General features: G+C 40.7%; 2 protein-coding genes across 5 annotated transcripts in view; one reads left to right on the forward strand and one right to left on the reverse strand.

The window, feature by feature from the left end:
- phactr3b (phosphatase and actin regulator 3b) overlaps positions 1 to 627 on the forward strand; it is a 60,465-nt gene extending 59,838 nt beyond the window's left edge. For all 4 annotated transcript variants that reach the window (XM_026168971.1, XM_026168974.1, XM_026168973.1 and 1 more), the window contains exon 13: positions 49 to 627. In XM_026168971.1, the coding sequence (XP_026024756.1) occupies positions 49 to 64 (16 nt within the window). In that variant the 3' untranslated portion in view covers positions 65 to 627. The remainder of the gene's footprint in view (positions 1 to 48) is intronic.
- Positions 628 to 7,096: 6,469 nt separating this feature from the next.
- ppp1r3db (protein phosphatase 1, regulatory subunit 3Db) lies at positions 7,097 to 9,326 on the reverse strand. Its single transcript, XM_026168985.1, has 2 exons — positions 9,240 to 9,326; positions 7,097 to 9,071 (listed from the first exon to the last, which is right to left on the reverse strand). Exon 2 carries the CDS (start codon positions 9,049 to 9,051, stop codon positions 8,158 to 8,160), a length of 894 nt encoding a protein of 297 aa, XP_026024770.1. The 5' UTR covers positions 9,052 to 9,071; positions 9,240 to 9,326; the 3' UTR covers positions 7,097 to 8,157.
- Between the last annotated feature and the right edge of the window lie 3,501 nt (positions 9,327 to 12,827).

A 12,827-nucleotide genomic window follows, 5' to 3' on the forward strand; every position in this document is an offset into this window, starting at 1 on the left:
TGATTGATGAAACCATGCTCACTCTTTCCCCCCTTTTCTGCTTCGCAGGTTCCACCGGCCTTAGCAAGGTTTCTTCTGTGAAGAGTTGCTTAAATCTGGTTTCTTTAGTGAAGACCTTGCACAAAGTCTTCCATTGGCCTGCAGCCACTGGGTGTCCTGATATTTGGGTCCGTTGAACCTTTGGAGGCTATGTCTCTAGAAATGGATCTGCCAGCAGAAGGACAGGGGGGGGGGGGCATGCAGCAAGCTCCACTTCTGCTCAGAAGACCATCTCCTTAACCCTCACTTCACCTCGTCAGCGGAGCAGGAAGAGCTGAGGTTGCGCATTCGCCATAATAAACAAAGCATTGACTTCTTTTTGTTTTTGTAAACGGACTCTTTTAAAAGACGCTCTTTTTTTGACACGGGAGGAGGGGCACGTGCATGTGACCGAGTCGACCAATCCCACTCCAGTATCAGTAGTCACATCCCCGAGCTGTGTCGGAGCTGATTCAGTTGATGATGATTTTCATATCGACAGTGTACATGTTCTTAAACAGAAACCTTGTCTGTGTACAAGATGAAAATCCCTTTGTAAGCACTATTTATTGTCTGCACAATACAGGCTTTCAAATTTGTAAAAACAAACTCTCCTGGTCTTGTGTGTACATTGTGTGTGTTTCAGATCATATTTTAATTTCAAAAAGCACAAGAGATATGTGGGATATTTTAGAAATGTGATTCAAAGTTGTTTTTTTCCTCACAGAGGTCAGAATTAGGCTGACGGATGATAGCTGGCTACGGCTGATGAATGGGTTGTAATCCCCTAGATTTATGTCAGTTTTAGATTTATAACATTTGAGTGAAGTTCGTCTCGTCACATCAGATGAAGCAGCAATTAGTTGGCAGAATGCAGGCAGTGACCTGTTTCTTATCCTCACGCTTTGTCATCCTCGCACAAATGGCTCTCTGTGCCGGGGACGTCATGTGGGTTTAAACTCCCTCGTGAAAACAAGCTCACCTGACTGCATTTGTCCAATTTGCAGCGAGCTGCTGATCTAATGAGCTTTAATGCGGCGACACAGGAACGGGAATAAGAACGAACCGTTGTGTCAAACCTGAATATTACATGACAAACGCATTAAAATGGTAGGCGAAGCAGGTGCAAGTGAGGTGAGTGAAAAGCCGCTTTCAGAGATTAGAAGCCTCTTACCTGATATTAAAAAATAATAATAAAAAATAAACTAACCCTCCTAATGTAACATTTCAGTCAAGTGGAAATATCAGAGGCTGAAAAATAAAGCACTTCCTGCTGACCCTCTCACTGACTCTCAGGGAATAGAAGTGAACAGAGACAAAAGCTAAATGGCTAAAACGATTATTTATACCTGCGTCTAGAGTTTTAGTTCTTCCCAAATACATTATTGCTAATGTGTCCGAAATGTAAATACCACCTATTTCCTGCTGTTTTTCTTGCAAAAGCCAATTTTTCCCATTCTACTCTATCATTCTGCAATGCGTGCCGATTGGTCAGTTAAGGATTTACTTGAGGACACTGTCCCTTGATGACAACTATTTCCGTTTCCAAACTAGATGTTAAAAGCGTTGTTAAAGTATTTATTGTTAGGAGCTGGTTGCCGTGGTTGGGACTATCGGGGGACTTTAATCAAACTGGCAGATGCTGTGATGAAGTCCCTAATATTTACAGTATGGTATTTCACTACAGTTGAAAAATGGAGCTAGAACTGCCAGAAGAAAGAGGTTTACCCAAACAAATGTTTTTTCACCGTTTGGAACTATCTCACTAACATACTTTATGTAACAGGGGGTTTATAAAGCAGAGGTTCTTAAGTCTTCAGACGACCATGTTCATAGGCCCATCTTCAGCTATTAAATCACTACCTCACAACCTGCTACACAAAATGTCTGGTCTCTGTGGTTAGTTTCCCTCCTTAAGCGGTGGATGGATCAATCCAAAAATCGATAGTATCGAAGCCAACTCTTGTATTTATATTCAATCAATACTAGTGTGAAAGGATCAATACTTTTACTATCATCTAAGATCAATATGTAGACCACTGAATTGTGTTAAATTATTTTTCGGGGAGAGGGTGAGAAGACGCACAACAAACATGCACTATGAAAAATGTCTGAATCTTCTTGTGTTGACTGCCATGTCAATTTAATTTATATCCTATAGTAGGGCTGTGCGATATGACCAAAATCTCATATCCCGATATAAGACATCTATCGTCCGATAACGATATAAATCACAGAAATGTAACATTTTCTGTAAATTCTGTGAATCTCGGGCAGCTCGACTTGCGTGAAGTGTTTCCAGCTGCGCGTCATGTAGCTGGAGTCGAGTGTTTTAACCGATGCATGAAACGATACATTTTTAGACACAAGTTGTAACGGCCGCAGTTTTCTTTGTGAGTATTTATTACACAGCGTGCTGCGGGGAAAAGCCTGTTCTAACGTTTGAGTCTAAGGTTTATTTTTTAGCACCTGGCGGCTCTTTTTTACTTCTCATCCATAAACACTCTGCATCTTTCACGTGATTCAGTTTATTTTGAAAAGTCTCAACAGGATCTTGAGCTTTAATTTGAAAGGTTTAAGTGGAAAATAAACAAGCGGAAACGCGATGCTGTTACCGTCCTTGTTGCTAACGACAACACATAAAAACAAGCACTTGTCTGTCTGTAGTGTGGTTATATTAAATATAAGAGAAAGAGAGAACTTAAAGAAATTAATATAGCCACTACAGTGACCATCAAAATAATGAAAAAATATTGCCGTAAACAGTTTATTTTGCGACACCACGAAACGATAGCATAAAATGAAACGATAGATGTTTTTATATCATCATCCGATATATATGAACAGCCCTAGCCTATAGTACATTTAAACAACAGAAGCTGACCCAGTCCTTTAGAGACAGGCATGTTTACGACCCAGGTCTCAAAAACAAAACCCAGTTTAAGAATAAATGATGAGCTGAAAGATGTGCTTGTTGTGTTAACTAATTGTTGCAGAAAGTAAAAATCCCAGCGATTTAGTCGTTATTTAAACGTGTGAAGAAATTGCAAATTGATGATGATTCATCTCATAAGTCATGAGTCGTGACACTGCTCTCCCCTTAAACTGCCTTTACAGTGTAAAAGTATTGGTACCGGTATTTAGAGCGCTGGCCCTGTATTTACTTTATTTTGGATATACCCTCCATTTTTAAATGTAATGAATTTCTAACTTTAATGTTAACGTTAGAGGCGTGGCTAGTTTGACTGACAGATGTGCTAATCTGTCTGCTAACTGGAGCCTATGAACTACTGAGGTCAGTCCGCCAGCTCAAAGTTTCTGCTGCAGTTTAGGTGAGTGAATTTCTATTTCACAATTTTCTGTTACTTACCCCACACCTATAGTTTACAGATATAGCTAGCTAAATATAGTTTGCTAACTTAAGCTGTGGCTCTTGGGGCTTTTCTGGTACACTTCCGGTTCCAAAAAGCCAAGATGTCGGCATCAAAACACTGTCACTGTGACATAGAAAATGTTTTTCCCTTCTTCTTTTTTTCCTTTATTGTTTCCGCTGAGGCTTCAAAACACGAGCAGTGGCTATGGGCACATTTTTCATACACACCGTGATCCGTGTCTTTCACCTCTCTGACATAAACATACACCTTATGAGTCACCGGCTTTTTCCTGGGAGGAGCAGATGGCAGGTGCACTATACTCAAGGACCTCTCGCTGTGTGTAGTAATGAAACACTGATGGTGGTGCAGTCCGGTCCAAACCTGTGGAGGTGCGTGGGAGGAGTAAGGGATGCTCTCGTAGGCATGTGGGGATATCCTGACTTCCGGAGTGTCCCTCAGATGGCTGAAGTCCAGCGGCAAACACACATGGTGAACATATGCTTTGCAGCTTGTAGCCAAGGGTAAGCGTGACGACTATCTGCTCCTGAAACAGTCAAATGTTGTCATGTGTTGGAGCTCGCTTACCCGGAAGCTGCTATTTTCAACCACGCAGTTGCGTCTGTAGAAGCAATCTGAGGAAATCAATCACATGATGAACACTAAAAATAAACTGCTATTACAAGTTACACAACTCCTTTATCTCAGAAAACATACATTTCTTCCTGACTTTTTGATGTTACATTAATTATTTGAATCCTAACGAATCCATAAATTTTTACATTTCAGTCAAAGCCAGTCTACAAAGCGAACGTCAGCACCGATCATCATGCAGGCTCCTAATATGGTGTCTTCTTATATAACTACCGACAACAAGCGCAAGATGACGGCCCAAAAATAAAGCCAGAGCGCTGGAAGGCTGCATTCAAGTGTGTCTCAACAACAGCAACACCACACTGGCACAACAGCTATTCAATTCAGTTCAATTCAATTTATTTATTTAGTGCTAAATCACAACTGTCACCTCAAGGCGCTTTATACTGTAAGGTAAATCCCCTACAGTAAACAAAGAAAACAGAGAAAAAAACAAACAATTATATGACCCTATGAGCAAGCCCTTTGGTGACAGTGGGAAGGAAAAACTCCCTTTTAACAGGAAGGAACCTCCAGCAGAACCAGGCTTAGGAAGGGGTGGCCATCTGCCCTGACTGGTTGGGGTGAGGGCATAAATAGATGAAGACAGGATGAAGATGTGCTCTGGTTTCGGCTAATGGACTATAAATGAGAAAGGGGAAAGCGATGAAAAAGTGGTAACATAGAGCAGCGGTCCCCAACCCCCGAGCCACGGACCAGTTTGGTAGCGGGCCGCGAGAGTTGAGGCTCGGGTGTGAAATTTATGGTTTTATGTTTTTTTTATGTAGACTGGAGCCTTCAAGTTTATATTGTTAAATGGAAATTATGAGACAATGTTTTCACATTGTTTTAAGGAGAAACATGAAAGTAACGTATTGAATAGTATAAAAATGATTTTCTCCTGGAAATAATACTGCATTACTTTTACAAAAAGTGTTCTGTATAATATGTGTAAAACTTCAGTTTTTTTGAGTAACAACCCCGACACTGATCACAACATGTACAAACATTGACCTACACAGCATGCAGTCAATTTGGATGAATGAAACGTCTTTGAAATGTTGCTTCTGGTGGTGATTGTCAATGAGAACCCAACGGCAACTGGTAAGAAAATTGGTAAGGAATGTAATCAATAAGTAATATTGATAAAGGAATAATAATGGAGAAATTCTTACAACTTCCCACCCCATGTCGTCGATGTGCTCTTGGAGTAACTGGTAGTCCGGCAACTCCTGGGAAGGCCCGCCACTGTCCCAACGTCTCTCCAAGCCTAAGAAATAGCTTTGTAACCCTTCCAGGCTGATGGATGTCAATGACTTTGTTTCTCAGCTGTTTCTTTCTATTGTGGCATGATTGACTGAGATCTTTCAGCCTACTTCTCTTTGTCAGACAGCTTCTATTTAAGTGATTTCTTGATTGGCAGTACTCGGGGACACTGAACTGAGGTTTTCAAAAATGTGGTCGATCAAAGTTGATTCATGATTTAATAAGTGGGAACAATTAGTTTTTCACATAGAGCCAGGTAGGCTTGGATGGCTTTCATCCCTTAATAAATGAAATCATAATTTTATATTTCTTCACAGCATTATAAAGTGGAGGCACCAGAGTTTATCATTTGTATTGCAAGAATAGTAGAAGTTGCAGAGGCGCATAACAACCCCATCATATATGAGATATTGTTACATCTTAAGTCCCCCTCCCCAAAAAACGTGTAAGCTAGATTAAATTTGCTTCACCTGGAGTATTACGTGTATGTATTTATATAGCAATGATCCAGTGGCAACATATAAAAATGTAACTAAAGCTATAACTCCTTTGATTGTTTGATGTTGTTTTTGTTGCTACTTTTAAACATTTGAAATGGAACATTTCACTTCTGTAACAGAGGTTTTTGTTTTTTTTCCATGGCGGCTTTTGTCTGAAGTTTTCCATCACATACCCTAAACAAAAATGTGAAACTTAGTAACTGGATTTCAAATCAACATACAGTTGGAGCAATTGCGCCATCTAGTGCCCCACAAAAATATCAGCATTCCCTGGTGTGAGTAAATGAGGAGTGGTTGGCATTTTTTGCGCTTTCAGACATTTTACAAATCACATAGAAGACATGACATGACGATTGTTCCAAAAATCTGCAGCCTGCTTTTTTATACTGAAAATTTAAACGTTACCTTGCTCTGTTTTGAATCCTTTTTAAATATGAACCGCTGTAACATTATACAGTATGTATATGACGGAAAATAAAGAAATTCATATTAGGTCTCATTTAAGATATACATAAATATGTATTGTATGGATTATGTTTTCCACTGTTTCAGCAGAATCATATTAACCACAGTGCACGATCTAGAAAGTAAATCCATTAATCAGATTAATGTGAAGAAACAGGAGAAGGAAATACTCAGGTGTATTTAAATGCCTGCCTGATATGCTCTGTGAGGTCTTGGGTGGTCACATCTCATAGCTGCTGTCATGTGTAAAGCATGCCACACAGCTGTGGCAACTAATGCAGGTGGAAACATATCCTCCTGTGAGCTAAACACCACGTCTGCCAGAAAGTGCTCTGGAATCTGTGCTCTCATATTTATGGAAACTTCTTGGTCAAAGGTCAGCACTGTTTGGGATCTAAGGCTCTCCCTACAACAAAATGATCTCCAGAGGAATGGGGTCAAGCAGAAAGTGCACAAGCAGCTTATGTGTAGCCAGCAGCTCACGACATCCACTCCGTCTGTGTGAAATCAGCACAGAGAATAGGTTTTATCACCTTGTGCAGTTTCTGCGTTAAGATGCGACGACTCAGACTGTCAGTCACGAAAATGGGTCACGAGACTTGTTAAAGTGCAGAGTGAGCAAAATATTTTGTGAGTTTGTGCAGAGGTGGCCGTGGTTTTGTCTAAATAAAAGCCCAGTAGGAACATGCAGATCTTTTCCTGACTTAAAATGCAGCGGCACAGATTTTACTCACCAGGTTGTGTTGATTTGTTACAAGGTGATGTCATCAGGGTTGTCTCGGCCCAGTGTGTACACTTTATTTTTTTTAAATACTTTATAATATAAGCTCACAAACAATGTGGATTTATGCCAATTGACACTTTTTTATTCAGATTACAAAACCAAATTCACCAAAACACACACAAGACAGCTGATCAGATAAATTGAATGGCATCATTATATTCATGTTCATCTTATTCCACTGTCTGTTTTTAAGGTTTCATTTGTAAACCGCTGAAGAGCTGTAGACGTTGGGGAGCATTTTACCAGCAGGTGTGTCGTCTCAAAGCTTTGATATCTCTATCAAAACCTACTGAGTTTCCTCAAGAGATCTTTTCCCAGACCAGCATGGAAAAATAATCTGTTTTAAAATCATTGCCTGTTTAAATATAGCATACTGTGCCATCTTTCACTTCAGCTACAAACTACACTAAACTTGAGCATGGCACTAGTTCAGCTTCAGTTGGTGTCATAGCTGCTGTTGTATTCTGTCAATCTGATTTAAGTAAATGTAGAACATTTTAACTATTTTTAAAAACAGGAATTCACATTGAGTACCTTTTAATAGCCCAATAGCTCAAAACTTTATCAAGGAAGTTAAAAATCCCACAGCACCTTCTTTCAGATTTCACGGCAGCCCATTGAGACACCACTTTCTAGTACATTTGGCACAAAATTACTAAATGACTGGTTCACACAAGAAAATGTTACTTGTGCATGAGAGGTGGAGGACCTGCTGTTTGACTTACTGTGAAAGCAAAATTTTAGCATCCAAAATGATACATGGAGCTGAAATATTGTGAAAAATATGGACATTCTGAACGGTAACTGAACATACAAAGCATTAAAACTAATTACAGATAAAGTGAAAAACAACATTGTCTTATTAAGATGCAGTGTTCTGCCTGGATACTGCCCAGCACAATTATATAACTGGAGGCAGGTGGTTTTAATGTTAGCTCTTTTGTAGATGGTATAAACTGAAGAATTTGCATGTTAGCGATATTTAAAAGTAGCTGGTTGAGTGCAAATTCCTAGAAATTGTGCTTGCTTAGTTCCAGTCCACCACACAATGCAATATAATGGATAAAAGTTTGGCTGCAAAGGATTTAGTGTCATCCTCTCCACGCGTCCATGTGGTTGCTCAGGTGAAATGTAGCATGCTATCTTCACACTCCCTTGGCACGGTCACCTTGTAGCTGTGGCATGAAAGTTTGTAATTATTGCCGTTGTTGTTGTCCCAGTAATCAGATCCTTTTACGTGGTAGCAGATTGCAAATTCCAAGCTAGCCCCTGGCTGCAAAGCGAACGGTGGGACAGGAAGACGAAACCTGAAGACGTCCAGTACTGGAGAGTCACACCCCTCACGGTATACACTCGATAGCCAGGATGCTGCTGTATTTGTGTGTGTTCTCCAGTTGGTGTAAGAGTAGTGTACTGTGACTTCTTTCTCATAGGCTACATTAAATACTTGTATGGTGCCTGTTATCCCCTGCTCTGAACATAGGATCTGCTCAAGACACACGCGCTGTGTGTGCAGCCGTGTCAGGAAGTCCGGCTGAGCACCCATATTTTCAGGAAAACAGGGTTTGAAGTAAGGCAGTGACAGCTCCAGGGACTTCCCAAAAGCCAATTCAGAGCTCATCAGCAGCCTGAATATAACATGTTGGGGTATAATGGGACACTCTTGAACTTTGTAAACCTTAACTTCCTCTAACTGAAGACCCAGTGAGTCCACAAAGCGTACCTGTACACTCCTAAGTTCCTTCTTGCGCTCTGCAGACGATGGAAGAGACTGAGCTCGTCTCCTTATGATGGTCTTGGTTGAGGGATCGCTGGAAAGACTTTGCCTTGAACTGGGCTCCTTCACGGGTGGAGGTCTTGGACTTGGAGGGCGGATCCGGACGGGGGCTTTGGGAGGTTGAGGTTTGGGATCATAAATGTCCCGTAGCCGGATGGTTCTAGTTGAGGATACATTGTTGGAGCCACCCATGAACTGAAGCTGGTTCCAAGACTTCTCACAAGAAGCCCCATCCATTTTTGTGACAACTGAAACACCTTGAGAAACAAAGCAACCAATGCATTACCCAAACATTTCATTCACAACTGCTCATACAGTCTACAAGCATTCACCAATTCTACACAAAACATATTTGACAAAATGATCTTTCAAATGCTTAAAATCTAAAATTGCTCTGTGCTATACTGGTTCAAGCAGGATCAAACCTTTACAGCAGTGTTTGTTGTTGAGCAGGTCTCTTGCGTGTGACCTAGTTCACTATGCGGGACTTGCTATGAACCCAGCTGCAACCACATGACAGAGAAGAGGAGACCACCTCTGCCAGCAAATGCCAGAGATTCCACGGGAAGGCTGACTAGACATATTTAGCCAAAATGAAAATAAAAACCCCTCTTTATATCTCTCTATCTAGACTCTAGAGAGGTTTGTATTAATAAAGATATAGCAAGCCACCAACAGTTAATAATTAGCAAAGATAATTCCATAAACAGCCTAAGGGACTCCACTGACAGCCAGATCTGGACGATAACCTCCAATTTGTAGCTCACACCCTTTGATCTCAGCACTTGACATATAACATGAGACCCTGACTGAGGACGGGATGAGTGTTTATTTATAGCAGACAGGGAAGGACGGTGTCTCTGTTCTCTGAAGATGCCTGTCTTGTTTCTTTATAGTTGCTGACCTGAAACAGTAATTATTTACAAGCTTAAAAATGGTGAAACATACTGCAGCAGCAAAACACTATGAAAAGGGGAATTTCTAATTGTTTAGACTGGATTGGTGTATGGTGATACTAGGCTTGAAATAAATAGTCACGGAGATGCAAAAAAATGTTGAAAATTTCAAGTTTATTTTGTGTATTGGCTGAGGACGGGTTTCAATGATGCCTTTTTCACCTACACTACCAGTCAGAAGTTTTAGAACACCCCAATTTTTCCAGTTTGTTGAAAATTATGCAGTTCAATATCTCGTTTCAGCATAGTACAAATAAGTAACTGGAGTTAAAAAAGAAATCATGGTTCAAAATTCTAAACTTTTGACTCATCAAAGTAGCCGCCTTTGGCAGATATAACAGCTGAACACACCCGTGTTCTTTCTTCAATAGAAGTCAAATATTCTTCAGAAAGTTCTTCCCATATCTGCTGCAGAAGTTCCCATAAATGTGACACTTGTAGGTTGCTTTGCTTTCACTCTTCTGTCCAGTTCATCCCAAACCAGCTTGATGTGGTTTAAGTCTGGAGTCTGTGCTGACCACTCCATGTTTTCAAGCTTAGCATCTTGTTCTTTTTTCCCGAGGTAGTTCTGTCATAGCTGGACTCGTGTTTTGGGTCATTATCTTGCTGTAGGATGAACCCCTGACCAACTAGGTGCATAGAGGGTACTGCATGGCGCTGCAGAATGCTGTGGTAGCTGCTTTGGTTCAGGCTGCCTCTCACTCTGTACAAGTCACCGACCCTGGATCCAGCAAAAAGTCCCAGACCATCACGCTGATGCCACATACTGTGGAACCATCCTTTCACCTACTCGACGGCTCACAAAGATCCTGTGTGATGAACCGAAGATTTTGATTCATCCATAACACCTTCTTCCAGTCTTCAGTAGTCCAATGGCGTTGTTTCATGGCCCAGGCAAGCCAAGTCTTATTCTGAAATCTTAACAAAGGCTTTCTTCCTGCAACTCGTCCTGTCAAACCTGCAGCTCGAAGTCTTCTCTTCACAGCTGAAACTGAGACTTGCTACTACGACCACTATGAAGCTGTGCTTGAAGCTGTTGTCCTGTCGCCTATCACACAAGCTGTTAACTCTCAGAAACTTGTCCTCTGATTCAGTTGAGGCTTTGGGTCTGCCAGACCTCTTCCTGTCAGAGTTTTCCAGTTTCTGAGTCTTTGATGGTGAAGGAACTGTGCTCACTGACACCTTGAATTTCTTTGCCATTTCTCTGTAGAAAAGACCTACATTTTATGTGTTATGATGGTCTGTCTCTCTTCCACTGTTAATTGCCTTTTTCTTGCCATTTTTGTATCAACACACTATTTTCTGCAGTACAATAGTGTTCAACTGATGCTCACAAGGGTATGATACCACAGTGTGTTCTAACACTGCTTTTATGCAGACAGAGGAGTAAGTCATCCAGAAAAGTTGGAGCACCTGTAGGAATTAGTAGCACCAGATTTCAAGACTTGATCAACCTTCATTGCTGCAGAACAGTTTTAAATTGGTAATACATTTTTGTTTTCTTGAAAAAGGACTATTTTTTTAGTTTTGGGTAACCTTACTGCAATAGACTGGCCACCTGTCCAGGGTGTACCCCACCTCTCGCCCTGTGATAGCTGAGATAGGCTGCAGCCCCCCTGCAAACCTGGTAGGGGTCACGGGGGCTGCAGACGATACTTATTTATTAAGGTTGTTTGTTTTTTGTTATGTGGGAAAATAGGCTTATATCAGACATAGCATGGTAATGAATTAAGCAGCACCAGCTAGCCATTGGTACATTGAACTCCAACATATTACATATATTTATGTATGAAGATGGACAGATCCATTGGCAGACTTAAAAGGAGAGATGATGATGGCATTAGAGCTAGTAGTTAAAAGTTGTATTACAGTACTGTGAAAATAGCTTTTGCCACCCCTCTTGTTATTACATTTAGCTAGGCAAACGACAGTCCTTCATTTTATTGTTCAATACAGACTGAACTTCTCTTTTTGTGCTTTCTTGAAGTAGTCTTCAGGAATAATTCTCCAGGCTTCTGGAAGAACATTCAAAGCTCTTCTTTGGATGTTGACTGCCTTTTGTTCCTTTCTTTGTCAAGATGATCCCACAATAGTTCTTGGCTCTGGGAGGCCAATGCGTGACTTTCAGTGGTCCACTCTGTGTTTGTCTATCCACGTATGCTTTTTCTTTGACCATTTGTTTGGGATCCCTGTTATGCTGAAAAATAAAATCCCTGTCAATCTGACAGTTTCCAGATATCTTGGTACTCGCATTTATAATTTTCTCAATTTTGACAATAACTCCAACCAGAACTTTTATATTTGGACTAATCACTCCATCAGACTGGTTGGCACCAATTTTCAGTCCAGTTCTTGTGTAATTAGGCATCGATCAGTCTTTTCTCCCCATTTGCCATTCTTACGTATGACTACTTAAGACCCCGCAGATCATTTCTGATGAGGACTGAGCAAAAATTAGATGGATCAGGTGAAAGGTGAGATGCATCACGCATGTACTGTCTCGGGTCTTTGCTGAATTTTTTTTCCAGTTTCTTATGACTTGCTACTGTTCTTCTGCTGTAGATAGTTTGTCAGGCCTGTCACATGTTCTTTTAGTCTTCCACTTGTCCAGTTTGTGCAAAATTGCTTGCATACATACTGCAAAGCATGTTGACTCTTATAAATTTTGGTTAGTAGCTCTTTGGTAAACAATTTGTTGTTTCAAAAATACTATTTTACAACTGTCAAACTATGTTATCAATGGCATTTTTTCATAGATTAAACCAAAGAAACAGGAACAAATCATGTGTTTTTCTGCTAGACAGAACAACTGAACACACGTTAGCACAGATACCTGCGTTTATCACAGAGAAGTGTGGAGGACAGGTTGACCGATTGAAGTTCAAACAGCTTTGGGCTCTTCTGGTTGGCAGCAGTTTGGATTGTGTGAGCACTGATCATTGGCAGCTTTGCAGAACAAACATCAATCTTAGAAGCTGTATAGCTGCCCTGTCATGAAAAGATGGAGGAGCCAAAGCTTCACATTTCCTGCAGAGAGTCATCAAGGGTGATCTGCCT

Source organism: Astatotilapia calliptera, chromosome 5 (genome assembly GCF_900246225.1).
Source record: "Astatotilapia calliptera chromosome 5, fAstCal1.2, whole genome shotgun sequence".
Classification (NCBI taxonomy): Eukaryota; Metazoa; Chordata; class Actinopteri; order Cichliformes; family Cichlidae; genus Astatotilapia; species Astatotilapia calliptera.